Source organism: Oratosquilla oratoria, chromosome 8 (genome assembly GCF_046742065.1).
Source record: "Oratosquilla oratoria isolate Oo_2021 chromosome 8, ASM4674206v1, whole genome shotgun sequence".
Lineage (NCBI taxonomy): Eukaryota > Metazoa > Arthropoda > Malacostraca > Stomatopoda > Squillidae > Oratosquilla > Oratosquilla oratoria.
The window spans coordinates 1,821,386-1,846,695 of NC_134784.1; the positions used below are offsets into that span (position 1 = coordinate 1,821,386).

Here is a 25,310-nt window from a genome sequence, read left to right on the forward strand (position 1 = left end):
ATGCGTGGCACCGAGTGCCTTCCCCGTCATTGCTCTCATAACTGTGGTTCTTGCCTTCAGTCTCTCTTTGAGATAGGTAAGTTCCCTCTGAAAGGTGAGCCTCTCATCAATCCAGACCCCCAGGTACTGATACTGGTGAACCCAGTCCAGCCTAAGGTCCTGGATGGTGAGGTGCTTCCCTTCTATCCTGAGTTTCAGTGCCATAGCTTTCGACTTTGTAGGGGAGATCTTTAACCCCAACCTGCTACATTCCGTCGCCACAGTGCTTAAACAGCGTTGGGCCCTGTTGAAGCACTGCCGTTTCCCAGTAATTAAGAGCGCAATGTCATCTGCATAGCAGATGACCTTGCACCCCTGTGGTAGAGGTAGTTCCAGAATGTTGGAGACGAGCACATTGAACAGAGTGGGGCTGAGAACCCCCCCCTGTGGAGTGCCATTCTCCAACATTCTGGCCTCTGATATGTGACCTTGAAAGCGTACTTTCGCAGACCGGTGACTGAGATAGTCAGCAATCCAAGAAAGCAGCTTGCCTTTTACGCCCTTGCGAGCAAGGGTGTCTAATATCACAAGTGGACTGGCCAGCTCAAACGCCTTTTCCAAATCCAAAAGGACCACAATGGACGGTGTTCCACTGACAGCATTGAGGAGTGTTGCTATACTGTTTCCTGTGCCAGTGCCCTTGCAGTAAGCATGGATATGCTCATGCAATGGGCCCAGTTTCCACAGAAGCCTGTTTAGCACCATCCTTTCCGCTGTCTTTCCCATGCAGCTTGTCAGGCTGATGGGGCGGTAAGCACTTGGTTCCTTTGGCTTTGGAATTGGCGTTATGATTGCCGTCTTCCAGGCTGTTGGTAGCTTGCCAGTCCTCCAAGACGCGTTTATCACCCTTAGAAGTGCCTCGTCACCCGCTGGTCCAAGGTGGGCCAGCATGGAGTAGGTGATGAGGTCCTCTCCAGGTGCCGTGTCTGAGCTGGTCTTGTGCGTGACCCGTAGCTCCTGAAGCGTAAAGCTAGCGTCAGTATCATCCGTTCGACTCACCATGTCCTCAACACCATGGCGCCTCACTCCTTGGAGGTCCTGCAATGTGTCTTGAACACACTGCGGGAGTGAGGTGCTGCTGGAGCGAGAGACAAACTCCTGCACCAGCCGCTTCGCCTCAGCATCAGGGGCATGATGAGTGCGTCGTGGTTGAGTCCTGCCAGTAGCCCTACGGAGCTTAGACCACAGCTCTGCTAGGGAGGTGTGAGCAGTAAAGCCCTCACACCATTCAAGAAATGTAGATCTTCTGGCATCTGCAGCTATGACGTGAGCGTCATGTACTGCAGCGCGCAAGTTGGCCAAATTGGTCTGAGTTCGGCGCCGTCGGAAAACACGCCTAAGCATGTTCACCCGATGGTTGGCCTCTCTCACCTCAGGGGTATAATACCAGCTGTTCTTATGTTCTCTGGGGGACTGGCGAGTCTTTGGGATGGCTCTGTTGGCAGCCACCTGAATGGCTGCAGAAAAGTCAGCTTCCAACGTTTCCACGTCTTGTGGTGGAACGTAGGACGCTGCCCATTCTTCAACAGACTTCTCAAACACTGGCCAGTTTGCCGAAGCTGTCTTCCACCTGGGAACAGGTAATACAGCTGGTATGGGTGGTGAATCCCGTATGTGCATAGAGACACCGAAGTGATCGCTAGTGACAATAGGATGCACCTCCCAGGTTACCCTAGGGAGGAGAGTGGCCGTCGCCAAGGTCAGATCAAGTCGTCCACCTTGCACGTGCGTCGGATTTCCATCATTCAACAATGCAATGTCAGGGCATTCATCTAATACTGAACTTAAGTGGCGCCCAGCGACATTGGGCCCTTGGGTCGACATCAAAATATCATGGTGGGCGTTGAAGACCCTCCTATGATGAGGAGCCTGTCCGCAGCAAGAGTACATACTTCTCCAATGTCCAGTTCCGCTCTCAGGCCCCTGTATATGTTGTAGATGGTGTACGTTTCGTGGGCCCGATGAAGTCGAACCGCAAGAACTTCTACACCATCCCCACATGATACAGGGTCCGTGATTTCACTGCAGGGGATGGATGATTTGAATAAGATCATGCACCCTCTAGCAGTGAGTGAACGAGGGAGGGAAAAGATGCGATATCCCGGAAATTGCACCTCGTCGCTCACCAATGTCTCTTGGAGAAGCATGATATCGTAATCATGCTCTTGCGCAAGCGCAAGGAGATACGAACTTTTACTGCGGAACCCGTTAAGGTTCCACTGTAGCAACCTCAAGTGATTATTGAACAGGGCGATGTTCTTCCCTGTCAGTTTCCATGACGGTCTCATCTTGCTCTCCCCGGTTAGAGGACAAGATGGGTTGCGACTTTGAAACAGTGGGTGCCTTTTCTTCCTCATCAGAAGAGGAGTCTTCAAGCCTCAATGCAATTTGACGTTGGGGCCTAGCAGAAGACACTCTCCTGGTCTTAGATGTAGTGGGCGTGTCTTTCCCAATGGTGAAGGCGGGTGTGTCAGGCTTGGGGGAGGTGGAAGGGGAGGAGGAGGAGGAGGAGGAGGAGGTTGAGGAAGAGGAAGAAGTGGTGGAAGAGGCAGGGGAGGAGGCAGGGGAGGAGGAGGTAGAGGGGGAGGGAGTCCTCTCCTTTCGCCTTGGATTCCTCTTTTCTTTTAGGAGCTTGAGCACATTCTTTACGGACCTGTTCACCAGCTCCAGCATCTTGCTGGTGTCATCATCGCCATAAGTCGAGGCGACAGCAGCAACAACGCCAGTCACTATCAGCTCGATGTCATCCTCTTTGAGGGGGATGACATCGGACGGATATTCGGGTGGAGAGGACCGTCGGTCCTGTGCTCGTGGGGTTGGTACGGGGGGTGTGGGTCTGGCTTTAGATTTAGGGTTGGGATTAGAGGCAGGTGTGGATTTGGAGATGGGTGCAGGTTTGGAGGTGGGAGCGGCCTTTTTGGGAGCTGGTTGTGTCTGTGTGGGAGCTGTCTTCAATGTTGGGAAGTGCGCCTGATTGTTCATATCAGGAGCACTGTGTGTAGGTGGTGGTGGTGCAGTGGCAGGAGACTGTTTCCTGCTGCCCCATACAAATGTTCCTGGGGGGGCAGGTATGAAGTCCTGCTGTTTCTCTGTCCTCTCCTTTGAGGCAATGGCCTGCATTTGACGCACTGCGCACCCGGTATTCCAGGCGTGGTGCTTCTTCCCACAGTTCGGACACTTTGGAACCGTCTCAGTGCCAGCTTTGAACTTGTCGAGACAAGTCTCCGTGGCATGAGGCATGCTACAAATTCCGCACCTGTGCTGCTTAGCAGTGCACCTCGCCTGGTGATACCGTAGCGTTGACATTTAAAACAGCGGAGAGGATCAGGGATGTACGTTCGTACATCATGCCTGCCATGCCAACCCAGGTCAATAGTATCAAACGGTTCTCCTCTAATAGTTATAAGGACCTGACGTGTCGGTCGTCTTGTCCCACCGGCGCATTCTCGTGGCCGCGATTACCTGTGGATGGTTCTCAATGACATCCATATCGAAAGAGGTGTGGTAATCGTGTACCACGAGACGATGCTTCCGGTCTTCAGGGTTTAGCCGCTCTAAGTTCAACGGCTTACCATTGAGCGTCTTGGTCCTGTCCAACTCCTCGACAACGTCATAGCTGCTAGGTAGCAGAAGCACGCTACCATCGCCGAGGGGTCGAAGGGACAAGAGCTGACCGCGGAGAGGGCCCTTCTCCAGTGCTCTCACCACTTCATACGCAGTGTCGTATCCTGCCGAGGGTACGACCTTGAATGTGGGGACCTTTCCACCCCTAGTGTTAGCTGGGGCCATCACCACGGTAGCTTCGCTACTCAATGGAGCCGGCGAACTCGGAGCGCAGCGACGCTTCTTGGACACGCAGGTCCATGACTCAGTGTCCGCCATGGCGGCACTGAGAACGAGAAAAAAAAAAGAATCCTAATCGTAAATATATATGTGTGTCTCCTATCGATCCTCAACAACTCGCGGAAAAAAAAAGTCGTAATCTACGGGGCGAGTTATAGCGCGTTGGTACGGTGTCTTATCTTGTCTATCTAGCAAGCAGTCAATCGGAAAACGAGGCTCGGGTGCACGAGGGTGTGCGAGGACCGGGCTATTCTTCTTGTCGGTGGTTCCCCCCTCTCCCGCCGTAAAAGCGATTTTAATAAACCACACGGGCCACGCTGATCGTGCAGGGAGAGTTATTATGGGGCATAATCCTGCCAGAGCGAGATTCCACGGGAAGAGGGAATTCTCTCGGGTAGCAGTACTTTCGGATTTGATAGTGTGTAGCACGTCTATCAGAGCTAGAGTCTAGGGTGATAGACGGCATACAGAGCGCAGACGGGGAGATAAGCATGCACGCGAGGATGCTCTCCAAGATTCAGTCTTATCTCTTCAGAAGCGATGCTGGGGATGACCACACACGCAAGACGCCGTCCTTTTAAAGGAGGCTGGCGGCTCAACGAGGTCCCCAGAGAGTTTTTCCGAATTTCTGATTGGCTGTTGACTGGAGGTGGCCGAGACGTCTTGCTAACTTCGGGGAGTATATAGGCCTAGCTCGAGTTGTGTGACGGCACCGGCCCAATGCCGGTCAAAACAAAAGGACAACTATTTGGAAACTATTATCAAAATTCGAAATCCCCATTCAAAAACTGTACACCAACGGAACCCAGCATACAGCAATTGCAGAAGACCGGACAATAGAAGAGCTAGCAAAGAAAACAACCAAGAATGCCTTCGCTAAAGAAAGACTGGACATCGTCGACCCTCCCGAACTCAACGCCAAAAGGACCCTGATCATCAGACAAGTAGACGGACATATCCACCACGAAGACACGGAGACAATCAAGACAGAACTGGAACAACACAATCAATACATGAAGATCACTAGCGTAATCAAATTACCAAACACTAAAACTATATTCAAGGTCAAAATGGAAAACTCAACCATGGTAAAGAAGAGCCTAGAATCCGGAATACTTATGTTCAGTCAGTCTTTCCCCTCACACACACTCAACCAAGAAACATACATACACCTACCCCAGTGCACAAGATGCTATTCATACGACCACACTCTCAAACACTGCACACAACAGTCCACATACACAATTTCCTCAGGATGTTGCTCTAAGGAACACCGCATCAATAATTGTCATAATGCCATTAAGAAATGCATTGCTTGTGGCCTTAACCATCCTACCTACGCCGCCAGATGCCAAGTGAGAAAATATCTCATCAAGAAGAAGATACAAGAAAACAGAGAGCAACAAACACACACACACACCCCAACAATACATACGCAAACATAGCCACAGGAAACACTGCTCAGTCTTCTCCCACACCAACACCCAACCCTATAACACTCAAACACCTCACTGTCATAAACACAGCAATCATACATGCCAACATAACTGAGGCAGCAACACCTGGAACATACCAACAGACAATTGACGAATTTTACAAAGCAAACGGACTCCCCACAATCATAATCCCACACTCTTTCATCAAACCCATAGCCATACTAAACATGATAAACAACACGACCCACACCCAATCATAACCAGAAGCAATGGAAACTGAAGAACAGAGAAACAAAAGACCACACAACACAGAACACACATCAGAAACAGAACAACCCGCAAAGACAAAGAAAACAGACCACAACACAGAAACAGTTCAAATAATAACACCCAACACAACAAACATGACAGACGAAGAAATACATCAAAACGTACACACACTCCTACAAAACAAAAATATCAAATACATTTACACCAAGGAAATGCCTGAAGAAACTGTAGACACTTTGATAACACAAAAACTAATTGATCTGACCAAAGCCCCTATACAAAGACTGACAGAAACAAAATATAGAAAAAACACAACAGGGATACTACGACATTCGTAAACACAAACCAACAGACACACCTTACTGGACAGTCAACAGCCAATAAATCAAACACACATGAACACAATACGCATAATACAACACAACGTACAACACTGGACATTCCACAGAAGAAACCAATTAAGCAACCACTTACCTTACCTTACCGTCGTGCCATATCCTCTTGGACTTCGGCAACCATGGAGCGCCACCGTTCACGGTCCCTAGTTACTTGTAACATCTGTGCTGGTTTGAGTTGTTTTCCCGTCGCCCTCATCAGCCCGTCCATATACTTCTCCCTCTGCTTTCCTCTTGCTCTCCTTCCCTCCACCATTCCCGTCATCACCACCTCTTCCAACCCTTCCTTCCTCATTATATGTCCTAAGAATCGCAACTGTCTTTTCCTTATTGTTGTCATCAATTCCCTATCTGTCTCCATTTCTCTCAATACTTCTTCATTTGTTTTCTTCGCTGTCCATGGTACTCTTAATACTCGTCTCCATATCCACATTTCTGCTGCTTCTAAGTTTTCCTGCAACCACTACGTAACACAAACACCAGACATCATATTACTCAATTCAATAGGGAAACACACGGTTAAAATATTTAACTACAACACACACACACACAAAACACATACAACGAAGACAACGCAGGAATAGCCATAGCCATAAAACAAAACATAAAATACAAGCTACTAGACGACTTTGATGAAGACATGTTAGCCATTGAAATATACACAAACAAAGGACCCATAATCATAGCCACAACATACCTCCCACCACGAAGACCATACTTACCAACACGAGACATACTGAAATTCACACAAAAATCACAACCAACATACATCATAGGAGACTTTAACGCAAAACACAAAACACTAAAACACACATACAACAATCACGTAGGGAAAAGCATTCACCAACTAATAACACAAAACCACCTCACCTTCCTTGGCCCAGACTTCCCAACAAGCATCACACACACCGGAACAAGCAACCCAGACATGATATTCACCAACCGACACCACCACCTCGCATACAGAATACACCCAGGAGACATAACTTCATCAGACCACATACCACTTCACTTCACACTATCCACCACAGCGATCACTATCCCCACACAACCTAGATTATTATACAAAGAAGCAGATTGGAAGAAATTCAAAGCAATACTAGAAACAACAACAGAAGAATACAACAACACAGAAACACAAACCAACACAAACCCTCAAATAAAAGACACAAAATACATAGATGACAAAATAGAAAACTGGTACAAATTAATAAACAACGCAATCACACAGAGTATCCCTACAATACACTACAAACAACTACCCACACCAAAAACATATAAAACACTAAAACAATTAATATGGAAAGCAGACAACATAAAAACAAAGCCATAACAGAAAACAACTGGACTCCACACACAACACAAACAATTAAACAGTTACAAACACAAATACTAGAAGAATACAAAAGAAACTACGAAGAGACATGGAACAAATTAATATCAAACATCAAATTCAACCCCAAAAAACCACAAGACTTCTGGAACACAATTAAGACTACAAGGACCCAGCACTAACACTTCACCATACATAACGACAAACTACACGACGCCAAAGACAAAGAAAACGCATTCAGACAAGTATGGCAAAAAAGAAATTCAGATCACACCAGAAGAAAACACACAATTTGACACAAACCAAGAAACAAAAATACTCACATACATAACACAACACCACCAACAAACACAACCTTACGCAAACATAGACTTAAACAGACTAGACACTGACAACTACATCGGACGACCTATACAACTTGAAGACGTTAGAAACATAATCAAACACACTAAAAACAAAGCCTCAGGACAATCAGGCATAACAAAACAGATACTCGTGCACTTACCAAAAACAACAATACAACTACTCACAAATATATACAACGAAACACTCAGCCTAGGATACTTTCCACAAAAATTAAAAAACTCAATCATCATATTCATACCAAAACAAAACAAAGACACCACACAAATGCAAAACTACAGACCCATATCACTACTAGAAACACCTGGAAAAATATACGAAAGACTAATCACAAACAGACTTATGGCACACTTACACGAACACGACATGAACCCACACCAACATGGATTCACACCTGGCAAAGGAACACACACAGCACTCGCCATCATATATGAAACAATTGCAGACACACAAAGACACAAACACGCATGTAACATAATATAACGCGACATATCCAAGGCCTTCGACAAAGTATGGTACGAAGGCCTTAAATACAAAACAATTCAAACACACCTTCCAGACACCATCACAAAAACACTGTGTAGCTTCTTAGACAATAGAACAGCAAAAATCAAAATAAACCACTACATAGGACCAGCCTTCCCTCGCCAAAGCGGAGTTCCCCAAGGAAGCGTTCTCTCTCCAACATTGTTTAACTTATACACATCAGACATACCACCACCTTCACAAGGAAGCTACACTATACAATACGCAGACGACGTCACACAGATAATCACATACCCTAACACTACAGGAAAACACATGCTTGCCAGAAAGACAGAACACGAAATCAACAAAATTAACACATACGAAAAACAATGGAAACTATCTACAAACACAAACAAATTCCAACTACTAGCCATCTCAACACGCCAACCAGCACCAATAAAAATAAACAATAACATAATACCATACAATAACAAGCACACATCCTAGGCCTCACCATCAACACACAAGGAGTAAAACACCACATCAAAAACAGAATACAAATCACAAAAAACACACTCAATAAACTAAGACTCTTCAGAGGACTAACAATAAAAACACAAATAAAACTATACAAAACACTAGCACGACCACAACTGGAATACCCCCCAATAATCACAGTCACAAGCACGCACACAAACATCAAAAACATGCAAACTTTACAAAACAAAACATTAAGGAAAACACTAAAACATAAACCACCATACCTAGAAACACAAGAACAACTCCACAAAACAACAAACATAGAAACAATACAATCAAGACTCATAAGACTAAGCAGTAAAGCATGGAACAACATATCAGAATATAACATAATACCCCCACCTCCACATTCATCTAAACAAACACAAGACCACAAAAACTGGCCAAGAATCAAAACCGTACTAGGCTAAATCCAGTCCTTCCGCCATAAACACGGCCAATAGCTAATAAAAAAATAATAATAATAAAAAAAAATAAAAAAAGGAAGGTTACGTATATAGATAAAAATAAATAATACATAAGGCATATTGCCCCATACAAACACACATATCCACAGGATATGTGTGTATCACTTAAAACACCAGAATAATAATAGAATTCACACGGCACATAGCCAAAACTAACAAACGTAACCTCCCTACAAAAAAAAAAAAAAGAATATATATATATATATATATATATATATATATATATATATATTTATATATATATATATATATATAAATATATATATATATATATATATATATATATATATATAAATTAACTGGAAGCAGGTGACACACAAAGGATTACAAAGGATTACAAAGGCGAAGCATGCCGACAGGAGACCTTTTGGTCCATATCTAGGTCGGATGCGAAAAAACCCATAATAATAAAACAATAAATAAAAAAACTATAATAATGTAAATAACAAATAAAATACATTAATAAATGCATAAGTATAGTTAAATAATAAACAATCAGGTAAATAGTAAATAATAATAAATTGACATATAACTAATAATAAATGAAAATCAGACAGACAAATGATGATAAAACAAAAACAAATAATATAAGATAAATTATAATCATTACAGCATCTTACTTAGGTATTTATCTAAATTATTCTTGAAGCTTCGAACTGAACTACATTGCACCACCTGTGCAGGAAGTTTATTCCATTCATTAACTACACGGTTGGCAAAGTTGTTTCTACCTACTTCCAAATTGAATCTATTTCCGGACAGTTTGAGACCATTGCTTCTTGTCTGATTCTCATTCAATGTGAAAATTTTGTCACTTTTGATGTTGTCAATTCCCTTTAAAATCTTAAAGACCTGTATCAAGTCACCTCTGAGTCTACGCTTTTTTTAGGGAAAACAAATTCATGTGTTTTAGTCGATTTTCGTATGATTTATTTTTGATATTTGGAATCAGTTTTGTGGCTCGCCGTTGTACTTTTTCCAGTCTGTCAATGTCTTTAATGAGATTCGGTGACCATACGGAAACAGCATATTCCAAATGTGGACGAACTAACGATTTATATAGCTTGTTAATGAGTGATGGTCTTTTGAAATCAAAAGATCGCGCAATCAGTCCTAGAATCTTATTTGCTTTCTCAGAGGCTGAAATACACTGCTTGGATGATTTGAGGTCGTTACTGATAATTACGCCGAGATCTTTTTCACTATCCACTTTTGTTAACGAATTTCCAAATAACTTGTAATCGTACTTACTGTTATTTTTACCTATGTGCATTACCTTGCATTTACTTGTGTTAAATTTCATTAGCCACTTTTCAGACCATTGCTGTAATTTATCTAAATCTTCTTGAATAACTAATTGGTTTGAGTGATCATTTGCCACTCCGCACAGTTTTGTATCATCAGCAAATTTGGAAACAGTAGATTTTAGTCCATGGTCTATATCATTTATATATACTATGAATAGAAGTGGCCCAAGAACGGAACCCTTACTTACTTTAATATAAATTAAAATAAGAACTCAAATTAAATATTCAAATCAATACTCACGGCACAAAGCCACTCCACTGTCACACCTGCTCCCAACTCTTGTAAATATTTATTATAAAATGTGCTTAACGAAGAAGTACTCGTAATAAAATAAATTAAATCAAATCAATAACAACATATTAAACTAAATATACTTAAAACCTAAAGTAATACCAACAATGAATAACTAAATTACGAATACTTCCTTCAAATATATAAATATGATTAGCTAGCTAGGGAACAATGATTTAGAGCATAGATAGGATGACCATAACTAATACAAAAACACCATGCAAGTGGGTCCGCCCCACACTATCACACTCCTACTTCCTTCATTTTCTAAACTTTACCTTCACCTATCCCCCTCCCTCCCTTTTCTTCCCCCACACCCTCTCACTTTACTATAGTCAATTATTATTATTATTATTATGTGACGGCAGAGAAAGGATAATTCTGATGGAGAGCAGACCTACGCTGGAATGTCTCATCATACCGGATACGCCTTTTGTACCGTCACACACCCTAGTTACTAGCTCTGTTTGTCGTGCAAAACCCTACCAAACCAAACGAAAGTACTGCTACCGAGCCAATTCCCCCTTCTTGTGGACTCTCACTCTGGCATGATTATGTCCCAGATAACTCTCCTGTACGGTTGGCATAGCCCATGAGGTTTTAAAACTTGCCTTTACGACAGCATTGCCCAGTCTCGCGCGTCGACAGCATTGCCCAGTCTCGCGCGTCTAGGCACACTCGGGCCTCGAATTACGTTTTCTTCTTCTTCTTTTTCTTCTATAGAACCATATTACGTTATCTGTGTTTTGCGTTATCAGTCCCGCCATAGCGGCCTCTGATGACAAGACTAGCGCGCCTGGGAAAAAGCGGCGCTGTGATCCAGGATCAGAGCCTCCATCCGACGATGAAACTGCCGTGGTGGTGGCCCCTCCTCGAAGTAAGGGTGGCAAGCTCCCAACATTCAAGGTCGTACCCTCTGTGGGCTACGACACAGCGTTTGAGGTTATGAGAGCTTTGGAAAAAGGCCCCCTCCGCGGCAAGCTTGTGTCTCTCCGACCCCTCAGAGATGGTAACTTGCTTTTAATGCCGAGCAGCTACGAACTCGTTGAGGAGCTGGAGGCGATAAGATCGTTGAATGGCAAGCCTCTGATCCTACAGCACCTACACATCCTACAGACTCGTGGTACCCAACTACCCGACCAGCTACATGACTGAAGCCATAGAAGACCACTGTTAGGTAGTTGGGACCACGAGAATGCGCCGCTCGGATAAGACGCCCAAACGCCAAGTCTTAATCACCATCAGAGGTGAACCTTTTAATAAGATTGACCTGGGGATATATGGCATGTATGACGTACGAACATACATCCCTGATCCTCTCCGTTGTTTTAAGTGTCAACGCTATGGTCATCACCAGGCGCGGTGCACAGCCAAACAACACAAATGTGGCATTTGTACCAGGTCTCATGCCACCAAGACTTGCCTGAACAAATTCAAGGCTGGCACTGAGACTGTTACCAAGTGCCCCAATTGTGGCAAGAAGCAGCACGCCTGGAATCCAACCTGCTCTGTTCGTAAAGCTCAGGCTATTGTCTGTCGGAAGAGGACAGAAAAGCAACGGGGTTTCATACCTGCCCCCACCCCCCCAGGTACATATGTATGGGGCAGCAGGAAGCACGGTCCTACTGAAACAAAGCCACCTGCACCTAGGGCTCCTGATTTGAACAATCAGGAGCACTTTCCTACACTTCCAAACAAAGCTCCTAAACAAAACCCTACTCCTACACAGCCAGCTCCCAAAAAAGCCCCCGAGCCCACGCCCACGCCCCCATCACCGACCCCACGAACACAGGAACGGCAGCCCCTTCCCCCTCAATATCCGGCTGATGTCATCCCCCTGCGGGAAGATGATATCAAACTCATTGTGTCTGGTGTCATCGCTGGAACCACCAGAACTCTAAGGGAAAGTGATCCAGAGAAGACATTAGACATGGTGGAGAAGACTGTCACGAATGTGTTCAACCTCTTGAAAAAGAGAAACACCACCGCGAAATCCAGGCGAAAGGAGAGGACTCCCTCCCCCTCTCCCCCTCCTCTCCCTCCTCCTCTCCCACCTCCTCCTCCTCCTAGCCTGCCTCCTCACCTACCCCCGCCTCTGTCTCCTCTTCCTCCCCTTCCACTTCCCCCAAGCCCACCACACCCACTTTCACTATTGGCAAAGCGACACCCACACCATCGAAGACAAGGAAAGTGCCTTATGCCAAGTCCCAACACCGTCAATATGCCCTTCGGCTTGAAGACTCCTCCTCTGATGAGGAGGAGGATGCCTCCACTGTTCAAAAGTCGCAACCCATCTTGTCTTCTGACCTGGGAGGACAAGATGAGAACGTAATGGAAATTGACAGGGAAGACAGTCGCCCTGTTCAATAGTCATTTAAGGTTGCTACAGTGGAACATAAACGGGTTCCGCAGTAAAAGCTCGTATCTCCTTGCGCTTGCGCAAGAGTATGATTACGATATCATACTTCTCCAAGAGACATTGGTGAGGGATGAGGTGCGATTTCCGGGATATCGCTTCTTTTCCCTCCCTCACATACACACTAATAGGGGATCCATGATCCTCGTCAAATCATCCATCGCCTGTAGCGAAATCTTGGACCCTGTATCATGTGGGGATGGTGTAGAAGTTCTTGCGGTTCGACTCCATCGGGCCCACGAAACGTACACCATCTACAACATATACAGGGGGCATAGTGCGGTGCTGGACCTTGGAGAAGTGTGTGCTCTTGCTGCGGACAGGCTCCTCATCATAGGAGGGGACTTCAATGCACACCACCCATTATTGATGTCGCCCCAATGGCCCAATGTCGCTGGGCACCACTTATATTCTATATTAGATGAATGCCCTGACATTGCGTTATTGAGTGATGGTAATCCGATGCACGTACAAGGTGGACGACTTGATCTGACCTCGGCGACGGCAACTCTACTTCCTAGGGTAACTTGGGAGGTGCATCTTAGTGTCACCTGTGATCACTTCGGTGTCTCTGTGCACATACAGGATGCACCACCCATATCGGCTGTGTTACCTGTTCCCAGATGGAAGAGTGCTCTGGCAGACTGGCCGGCCTTTGAGAGATCTGTTGAAGAATGGGTAGCTTCATACGTTCCACCACAGGACGTGGAAACGTTAGAAGCTGCCTTTCTGCAGCCATTCAAATTACTTCCAGCAGAGCCATCCCAAAGTCTGGCCAATCCACCAGGGAACATAAGAACAGTTGGTATTATACCCCTGAGGTGAGAGAAGCCAACCATCGGGTCAACATGCTTAGGCGTGTTTTCCGACGGCGCCGAACTCAGACCAACTTGCGCGCTTCAGTTCGTGACGCACATGTCATGGCTGCAGATGTCAGAAGAACAAAGTTTTTAGAATGGTGAGAGGGCTTTAACGCTCATACCTCCCTAGCAGAGCTGTGGTCCAAGCTTCGTACAGCAACTGGCAGGACTCAACCGCGACGCACTCATCATGTCCCTGATACTGAAGCGGAGCGGTTGGTGCAGGAGTTTGCCTCTCGTTCCAGCAGCACTTCACTCCCTCAGTGTGTTCAAAACACACTGCAGGACCTACAAGGAGTGAGGCGCCTTGGTGTTGAGGATATGATGGGTCGGTCAGATGATACTGACATTAGCTTTACGCTTTGGGAGTTACGGGCCACACACAAGACCAGCTCAGATACGGCACCAGGAGAGGACCTCATCACCTATTCCATGCTGACCCACCTTGGGCCAGCGGGTGATGAGGCACTTCTAAGGGTGATAAACGCGTCTTGGAGGACTGGCACGCTACCAACAGCCTGGAAGATGGCAATCATAACGCCAATTCCAACGCCCAAAGAGCCTGGTACCTATCGTCCCATCAGCCTGACAAGCTGTATGGGGAAGACAGCGGAGAGGATGGTGCTAAACAGGCTGCTGTGGAAACTGGGCCCCCAATACATGAGCATGTACATGCTTATTGCAAGGGCACTGGCACAGCAAATAGTTTAGCAACACTCCTCAATGCTGTCTGTGGCACCCTGTCCATCGTGGTCTTTTTGGACTTGGAAAAGGCGTTTGAACTGGTCAGTCCATTGGTGATATTAGACTCTCTTGCTCGCATGGGTGTAAAAGGCAAGCTGCTTTCCTGGATTGCTGACTATCTCAGTCATAGGTCTGCGAAAATAAGATTTCAGGGTCCCATATCGGAGGCAAGAATGCTGGAGAATGGCACTCCACAGGGAGGGATCCTCAGCCCCACTCAATTCAGTGTGCTCATCTCCAATGTTCTGGAACTACCTCTACCCAATGGGTGCAAGGTTATCTCTTATGCAGATGAACTTGCGCTTATAATTACTGGGAATCGGTGGTGTTTCAGCAGGGCCCAGTGGTGCTTAAGCACTGTAGCGACCGAATGTTGCAGGTTAGGATTAAAGATATCCCCTTCAAATTTCGAAGGCCATGGCGTTAGAACTCTGGAATGAGGGGGAGCACCTCATCATCCAGGGCCTTAGGCTGGACTGGGCCACCAGTTTCAGTACCTGGGGGTCTGGATTAATGAGAGGCTCACCTTTCAGAAGGAACTATCCTATTTCAGGGAGAAGCTGAAGGCGAGAACCACTGCCATGAAAGCAATGACGGGGAGGGCACTTGGTGCCACACACCAGGTCCTTCGCACGTTCTACGTGCAAGCAGTCCGCAGTTTGGTGGACTACGCTGCCCTAGCTCTCATAACTGTGGCGACTGCCACACTTGAAGACCTAGAGCCTTGTCAAAAGGTCGCAGCAAGGAGTATCTTAGGAGCTCAACCTTGGACCAAGACTGCTAACCTCCAGATGGAGGCTTCATTGCCTTCATTAACATCACGGGTCAGAAGGCTGGAGGTTGACTTTTTTGCCAAGATAGTCCAGAGCCCCAGGATAACTGAACTGAGTCAGAGCCTTGTGATAAGCTCTGGGACGGGTGGATAATCTTATCCACTGCGGTACCTGGCTATCTCAAGCGGCTAGGCTCCTGGACTCCTTCAGGCTCACCAGTGCTTTCGTTGAAAAGGGTAGGGACTCTCCTCATCCAGAGTTCAAGTCCCCACCTCCATGGCTGTCGTTACCTGCAACCTTCGTTGTCACAAAGCTTCCCAGTAAAAAGAAGTTATGCGACCAGGAAAGAGTGCGAGCGCAGGCCCTACAGGGCATCCGCGCACTGTCGAGACCTGGAATGGCGGTCTAATATACGGATGGTTCTGTAGACCCCAACAGGCCTCGTGGTGCGAGGGCTGCCTTCGTGACGGATGGCTTGACTTTTGGCAGGAGAGTATCTGTTTATGCGTCCACTCTCCAAGCTGAGGCCATAGCGGTCCAAGGAACGTTAGAGCATGCTCTTATATCTCGAACTGGTCCTGTGGTGGTCCACACGGACTCACAGTCTCTGTTTGGCAGCTTAGATACGACACAGCCCAGCGACAATGTACTCCTACTGACCTCCATCCTAGCACTCATGCTGAAGCTACACCAGCAAGGCAGGAGTGTTACGCTCAACTGGGTGCAAAGCCGTATGGGCGTCCCAAGCAATGAGCTAACCGATGCGGCAGTAGAAGCGGCGCGCCAAAGACCTGAAGTCGATATTGTCGTCCCTCGCAGCAGAAATCAGTTGTGCATACGCACCAGGGCTCTCAACCAGGTACAACGGTTCCTCCAGCACAGACTGGAGGCAGAGGTATCAGAGAGGGCGAGGTGGTACACCTAGAAAAGTGGAAACTCTGCTCTTCCGTCTGCGACTGGAGGACTGTTGATTCTGGCAAATAAAAAGAAATGCAACACAAGAAGAAAGAAGATGCCATCACTGCAGCCACCCAGAAGCCACCCTAGAACACTACCTCCAGCATTGCCCCGCAACTGCTTTTCTGAGGAGAGGGCTCCCGACAACACCTGAGGGTCTTGTGCGCCGCCTATGCAGCCAGCTCAGCCAATTTGAATTGCGTCGGCTGGTGGAGTGTCAGCTCCCCTTTAAATTTTCTCAAATGTAGATTTACTAGTTTTACACTGTCAATGTTAGCATAGGGTGTATTCACTGGGATGTACATACATATACCGCTTATGTATGCATAACTTGTGGTTGTATAAGTGGGTGTGGCCAAAACCACACACATTCATACACTGAATCACCCTACAAACGGGCTCACCATAAAAGCCCGTGGGAATCATATTCACAAATTACAAAGTCAAGTTGTGTGACGGCCATTCTGGTTTTGACCAGCGCCGCGTCATCACAATTTTCCCAACACTATCAAAAATGCCATATGAAGAAATACTGTCAAAACTAGAAATACCGAATCTGGAACAAAGAAGAGAAAAAGTGATTTGTTGATCATCCACAGAGTTATGAGAGGTGTGGAAGTCCATGATAGAGAGGACTTACTAAATTGGGATAAGAGAAACACAAGAGGACATGGAAGGAAACCCAAAAAGGACAGATATAGAAAAAAAAAACAGCTTTCCACACATACTAGACAAAACAATAGTGTGTGCAAAAACAGTAAAGAATTTAAGACCAAATTAGATAAAGACGGGATACCACAAACGTAGCTCCCCTTCCCGTAAGATACAACTAGGTAAATACAGTCCCACTTGTTTCCTCCTCATTACACTCACACACTCACACGCTGGCGACACCGACGCGCGGCGAGCCAGCTCCCGCCCCGGGGGTAAAACTGCGCGCACCTTTTGACCCCGCCCCTGGGTTGCCAACTGCGCGCACCTTTTGACCCCGCCCCAGGGTTGGCAGCACCGAACCCCCGTCTGTACCACATTCACCACATTCACACCATTCTAAGCAAGTTGTAAATAGTTTGGGTGAAATTGTATCGCCTTATCGTACATCTTTCTCTATATTTATCTTCTCTCTATTTCTACATACATACATATACCCAAGGTTTTTTTCCCTTACACGGGGGGTAGCCAAAAAGAAAATGGTATAGAAACCACTCCCACCCATTCCATTTCCTACATATTCCACTCCCCTCCACCCTCCTCCCTCCCTCTTATCTTGGCACCTCCTGGATGACGGGTCATCCCTGCATCCTGTCCACTACCCTTGGTCAGAGGCAGTGTCGCAAGACACAGCACGTCCACAGTAAGGCCGCTTCATAAATTCGGCGAGCCCCCCTCTCCGTCCCCTCATGCAGAAAAGGAGAAGACGGGGAGAAATCTCTTCGGGCTGCGTCAAATTTTTTCTCATACATACTTCCTCACCCCCACCCATTCCCCTTCATGTATCACAGCATCATCCATACACAACCCTTCTCCATTCACCCCTGTCTTCTGTCCTCTCCCGTCCTTCCTCCACAGACATTCCTCTCTTTTGTAATGCCCCTTTTACCCCACCCATCCATCTCATCCTAGGACGCCCCCTCGTATTTACTCCTTCCACCTCTGCCTTCCACACCTCTTTTACTAGTCTTTCTTCACTCATTCTTTCCATGTGTCCAAACCATCCAATACTCTTTCATCAACCCTATCTCCCAGCTCCCTTTCCACCTCTGTTCTCCTCCTCACCTCCTCATTTCTCACTCTATCTAGTCTAGTAACCCCTATCATACTTCTCAGACATTTCATCTCAAACACATTCAAACTCCTTCTCTCTTCCTCTCTTATGTTCTATATTTCTGCCCCGTACAGTGCTGTTGGCACAATCACTCCTTCATATAACCTCCTCTTAGCAAATGTCTACTTCTCATTACACTTTTTAATCCACCAAGGCATTTACTCGCTTCTCTCAATCTACATTCTACCTCCACCTCCACTCCTCCCTTTCCTGCCACATTCGCACCCAAGTATCTAAAACTATCCACTTCCTCCAGTCTCTCACCCTTAATGCTCACTTCCAGCCTACTGCCACTCTCTCCCCTTGTACATCTCATCACCTTACTTTTGCCCACATTTATTTTCAGCTTCCTTCTTTCACACACCTTCTCAAACTCTGTCATTAACTTCCTCAATACCTCCTCTGATCCTGCTACAAGCGCAGTGTCGTCAGTAAACAACAACTGGCTTATTTCCTACTTTTCTCCATTTTCTTTAACCATCTCCAACCCTTGACCCGCTTCCCTTGTATTCACCTCTCGCACCACCCCATCCATGTATAGATTGAACAGCCAGTGCGACATAATCCTAACACAAGCTCTACTACTCTCGTAAAAACTCTTGACTGCTCTTAACAGCTTTCCTCCTGTCCCATATATCTGCAGTACCTCCCACAGTGCCTTCCTGTCTACCCTATTGTAAGCCTTTTCCAAATCCATAAAAGCCCCAAAAACATCCTTACCTTTTCCCATAGCTTTCTCACATATCTGTCTTACCATAAAAATCTGATCTACACAACCCCTACCTGTCCTTAAACCCACACTGTTCCTCACCAATCAATTCCTCTCTTCCTTTCCTAATCCTCTTAATCAAGACCCTCCCATGAACCTTTCCAACTATACTCAACAAGCTGATCCCTCTGAAACTACTACACTCGCATTTGTCCCCCTTTCCCTTGTAAAGCGGAACTATACAGACACTCCTCCAGTCCTCCGGCACTCTACCCTCTCTTAAACAAACATTAAATAACCTCACCAGCCAGTCCACCATAACTATACCTCCTTCCTTCGGATATTCTGCATGGCATCCATCCAACCCAGGTGCCTCACCTGCTCTCATCATCTTAACAGCTGCTTTCACTTCATCTTTCCCTATTTCTCCTCCATTTTTCTCACTCACCACTCTCATTTTCTTAGCGCTTCCCACTGCAACTACCTTTCCCTCCCTATCCTCCTTCACATTTAGCAACTCCCTAAAATACTCTGCCCACCTTCCTCTCACTGCCTTCTCTTCCATTATCTCTATTTCTATGTAGTCGAATTACAGCTGTGTCTTTCAATGTGTTCATTTGCACGCTGATTGTATAGTAAGTTTAATATTGCAATTTGTTCTACCGAGTTGATAACCTTCTCATAATATAAAAAAGTTAAACAAAGAGGTATATTGTGTTTTGTCGTATTTTTTATACGAGTTGATTCATCGTCTGCAAATGGTCTAGTTGAACATCCACTTCTAAAACTTGCTTATTCTTTTGATTGATTTCCATCTAAAACTTCACTTAGTCTGTTTATAAGAATCTTGGAGAATATTTCGTACATATTTGATAACAAGCTAATTGGTCGATAGTTACTAAGGTCTTTCTGTTTTCCATTTTTGTGGAGAAAAAGTACTCGAGCAATGCACAATGATTCCAGAACGCTTTCTTTATGTCGACACTGGATATGCAACTGAACTTATTTACAAAGAACTTCTTTCCCTTTATCATTCAGAAGATCTATCGATATGCGATCTTCCTCAGGTGCTTTTCCTTCTTTCATACATTTTAGAGCAAACTCTACTTCTTCTTTTATAACCTCATGTAGGCTACATTACTAACGTCTACTGACTCAACGGCGGTCTTTGATGAGTAAAGCCCTTGGTAAAATTCTTCTACTTTTTTTACCATTCTGTCCCTGCATTTAATGATCTCCCCATTTCTATCTTTCAAAGATATTTGCTCTTTCCCTAAAGTTAGGCTGCGCTCGGCCCCTCTAATATTTTACCTTTCCGATTATTTTCCACTATTTTATACATGTTTCTCTTTCTTTTCTCTGATCTGCCTTCTCTTGATAAGCTTGTTCAGTTCTATTCTATTTCATCTTTCCTGCTTTTAATCATCATAGTACTTCTTTTACCTAGGTCATTTGTAACTTTAGAGCAGGTTTTTCTCTAATATTTTTTGTACTTCTTACTTTCTCTGCCTATTCCATTATGATATTTACTAAATCTAAATTCAGAACTTCGATGGTGCCCTCGATATATCTTATTTTCAAATTTACTTTCAGTTTCTAATTGAAATTCCTTCTTGTTATCCTTAACCTTTGCAAATCTTATTTTCTTCTTCAAAACTAGTTTATTTCTCTCGGCTCTGAAATTGAATTTTGCTGTACAACCTGCCATTCCATGGTCACTACCTATATTCACTTTATTTATTACCGTAACATTGATAATGCTCTTGCTCTCACCTCCTACTATGAGGTGTATTTTGTTCTTTTCTCTTTTATTTGGACCTCTACAGGTCCATTTACGACCTCACGTTTTTGGAAGAAAGTGTTCGTTATCCTCATGTTGTAGTTCCCTGCAAAATTTACTAACTTCTCAGCTCTTATTTCTCTCACCTACTCCAAATTTTCCAATGCACTATTAAGTTTCCACGTTCTTCCCCACTTTACAAAGGATTACAAAGGCAAAGCATGCCGACAGGAGACCTTTTGATCCATATCTAGGTCGGATGCAAAAAAAAATAAAAATAAAAATAATAATAATAATAATAATATTAATAATAAATTAAAACTATAACAATGTAAATAACAATTAAAATACATAAATAAATGCATTGGTATAGTTGAATAACAAACAAACAGGTAAATAGTAAATGATAATAAATTGACATATAACTAATAATAAATGAAAATCAGACAGACAAATTATAACAAAACAAAAACAAATAATATAACATAAATTATAATAATTACAGCATCTTACTTAGGTATTTATCTAAATGATTCTTAAAGCTTCGAACTGAACTACATTGCACTACCTGTGCAGGAAGTTTATTCCATTCATTAACTACACGGTTGGCAAAGTTGTTTCTACCTACTTCCAAATTGAATCTATTTCCGGACAGTTTGAGACCATTGTTTCTTGTCTGATTCTCATTCAATGTGAAAATTTGGTCACTTTTGATGTTGTCAATTCCCTTTAAAATCTTAAAGACCTGTATCAAGTCACCTCTGAGTCTACGCTTTTTTAGGGAAAACAGATTCATGTGCTTAAGTCGATTTTCGTATGATTTATTTTTGATATTTGGAATCAGTTTTGTGGCTCGCCGTTGTACTTTTTCCAGTCTGTCAATGTCTTTAATGAGATTCGGTGACCATACGGAAACAGCATATTCCAAATGTGGACGAACTAACGATTTATATAGCTTGTTAATGAGTGATGGACTTTTGAAATCAAAAGATCGCGCAATCAATCCCAGAATCTTATTTGCTTTCTCAGAGGCTGAAATACACTGCTTGGATGATTTGAGGTCGTTACTGATAATTACGCCGAGATCTTTTTCACTATCCACTTTTGTTAACGAATTTCCAAATAACTTGTAATCGTACTTGCTGTTATTTTTACCTATGTGCATTACCTTGCATTTACTTGTGTTAAATTTCATTAGCCACTTTTCAGACCATTGCTGTAATTTATCTAAATCTTCTTGAATATCTAATTGGTTTGAGTGATCATTTGCCACTCCACACAGTTTTGTATCATCAGCAAATTTGGAAACAGTAGATTTTAGTCCATGGTCTATATCATTTATATATACTATGAATAGAAGTGGCCCAAGAACGGAACCCTGAGGAACTCCACTTGCAACACTTTTCCATCCAGAAGTTTTTCCATTTAAAACAACTCTCTGTTTTCGACCTTTCAACCAATTACTAGTCCAACCTAATAGGCTACCACTTATTCCATGCAAAGCTAATTTAGTAAGTAGTCTTTCGTGTGGGACGGTATCAAAAGCTTTTGCAAAGTCTAGATATATTAAATCTATATTGTTTCTTTTGTAATAGGAGACTTTAGCATTGAAGTCTCCTATTACCAATATATACTTACATCTTTCATGGTTCATTACCTGAAATAGATAATCATGAAACTACTCAGTTTCACCTTCTGAACTATGTGAAGTTGGTGCATAAACCTGAATTATTTCTAGTGTCTACATTTTACACAGCCTTATCACAATTCAAGCTACCCTATCTGATACACTTCTAAACTTCACTACATTACCAGTAACCTCTCGATTGATAAAATATCTAACTCCACTAGAACTTTCCTTCTCTGTACCTCTGTAGCAGAACACTTGGTGACTATCTTGAAGTTGTATCTGGTTGTCTTCCTCCCTTTGGAATTCACTCAGTTCTACGACGTCCAACTTTATGTTCTCCAGTTCTTCCATTTTCATTTTCTTCATACTATTTAATGTCTAAGACTTAGAATTGGTTGAAGAGTGCTTACTCAACTTCGGTGGCATGCTGCCTGTAATCACACAAGGCAATGTGGTTGGACCTTTAGGAGACAATGATCCAGCAGGAACAACTGGTTTTCTTTTGGCTGTGCAAGCTGTTTGCTATGAAGAAATTGTGACAGTTCTCTCACTTCCCTGACAACTAGTGTCCTATGAAATATTTTTTGGTGCTACCTTGTTCAGTATATTCAGTGAAACCCTATATATCTATAGGGTATCCAATGGTCCACGTTGTCATTATAACGGTACTTCATGTATCTATGAGGAATTTTGCTATTTACCATCAGGGACTTGCCAGTTAGCAGTGGGTCCTGGGACTATGTATGAGCTGCTTCTTTCTCATCTTTTGTACAAATCCTGTTCAATATGGGTGACTCTGCAAATATTTTCATCTCTATCGACATAGCTTTTCCACTCGTTTGGATACGCAAGTCTATTCACCATGTCAAGGTACTAACATGTAGTTCCCATAATTATTCATTTTCATCCTATACGTCGTATCTTACAACTTAACATGCAATAATAGAATAAACTCTCATACGACACACAACTCAATACAACAAAATTCAAACTTGTATCACATATATTCAATCATATATCACACTTGTGACACCTGTGTTTTGTCGGTAGCTCCCAGTGGCTGTGGACAGTACTACACTGCACCCTCTGGTGTTATCAAAGGATTGAACCATGATTCAGATGCGGCAAATGATCGAATCCTATCAGGCCTCAACTTCGCTGTATGTGTCAGGAAGGAGATTCACCATTGTTCGGTAAGTACATTTCAATTATGTAGTTTCCCAGTGTGCGTGCATTCATAATGTAAACACACACACACGCACGCACACACACACACACACACACACACACACACACACACACACACACACACACACACACACACACACACACACACACACACACACACGTCGGTCTAAGTGGCAACGAAGTTTGGAACTCCAGGAAACCTTCAAGTTTCATCGATCTCAACAACGAGGGAGTACCTTTCTTGTATTAATAGTGCATTGTGGTATAGAACCAGGAAGTGATTGACATTGTGTAGAACCATAGAAGAAATTGTGAACCAATAAAGGAAAAGAAGTAACAACGAGTTTGGTATCGCCGCCTTAAGTTCTGTGTTATGTATTTACTCAACGCCAGTTGAGGATACAGGGGAAAGCTCGTGGTGTAGTGGGAAGGTGAAGAAAAAGGAGAGAGGGATTACTGAAGAAAATGGAAGGAAATGAGGAAGGGGACGAATGGGCCCCGGATGTTAGAAGGGGTGTAAACAAAAGAGGTGCAGAACACACAAACGAGGAAGAACAAGGAAGCAGAAGTGTCGAAAACAAAAATATAGATAATAGCAGCTCAATGGAAAGAGAAGATAACTGCTTTTATGGATTTAATGAAAGAGGTGACAACCTCCCCCGACTAGTAAATCTAGAGGAGAAACTAAAAAAATATGAACGAAACATGGGAGGTTAGGTTTAACCAATTAACACTAGTTACCCAAAGAGTTGATAAACAGGAAGAACAAAAGAAGGAGAATCAAAACCTAACTAAAGAAATAGAAGAATTAAAAAGACAGCTAAAAGAAGTAAAAGATGAGAATGAGGAATTAAAGAAGAAGAATAAAGAGCATAAAGAGTCCATAGGAAAAGAAGGACAGGGTTGGAGAGAAGTCCCAGAAAACAACAAAATTTTATTTAGAGATATAGTGACCCAACAGATGAAAGATCAAATCAAGGACACAGTTATTAAAGTGATGAGAGAAAAGGAGAATATAGTAAGAGACTTAGAGGACAAAAAGAAATGTATAATTATATTAGGGATGGAAGAGAAGTATAATCCAAATAGGACCACAAGAGTAAAAGAGGAGAAGGAAAAGGTAAACAAGATATTAGAAGTAGTTCAAGAGGATGGACAAGAAACAGTGAAAGAAATTGAAGAAATATATAGAAAAGGGAAATACAATACAGATAAGACCAGACCAATTAAGATCAAATTCAGGTCACAAACGACAGCAGAGAATACCTTAGCAATAACAGGTAAACTAGCTGACAGTGAATAATATAAACAAATATGGATAAAAAGAGAAATGAATAAAGAGGAAAGAGAGGAAAAAAAACGAGAAAAGAACAGAGTTAGAAAAAGATGAATTCTATTGGAGAGTAGTGGATATGAAAGTGAGGAGATGGTTCATAGTAGAGAAAAACGGAAAGGAAACAGAAAACACGATGGAAGTAGCAGAAAAAATTAAAAGTGTCTTTACAAAACAAAACAAAACAATAGTGTGTGCTAAAATCATACACGAATTTATTTAAGAGCAAACTAGACACTGCGAGTCATTACTGCAACTCTCGTGGTAGGGGGAGTGTGTGTGCACATGTAAGGTCACAGCATTACCCATAGATTGTTCATATATGAGCTCTGAGCTCTCATC

At 43.7% G+C, this 25,310-nt stretch overlaps 1 protein-coding gene across 1 annotated transcript in view; it reads left to right on the forward strand.

Annotated features, from left to right (window-relative positions):
• Positions 1–25,310, forward strand: part of LOC143027521 (uncharacterized) — a 66,643-nt gene that overhangs the window by 38,903 nt on the left and 2,430 nt on the right. The window contains exon 5 of the mRNA XM_076188807.1: positions 23,498–23,640. Within this exon, the coding sequence (XP_076044922.1) occupies positions 23,498–23,640 (143 nt within the window). The remainder of the gene's footprint in view (positions 1–23,497; positions 23,641–25,310) is intronic.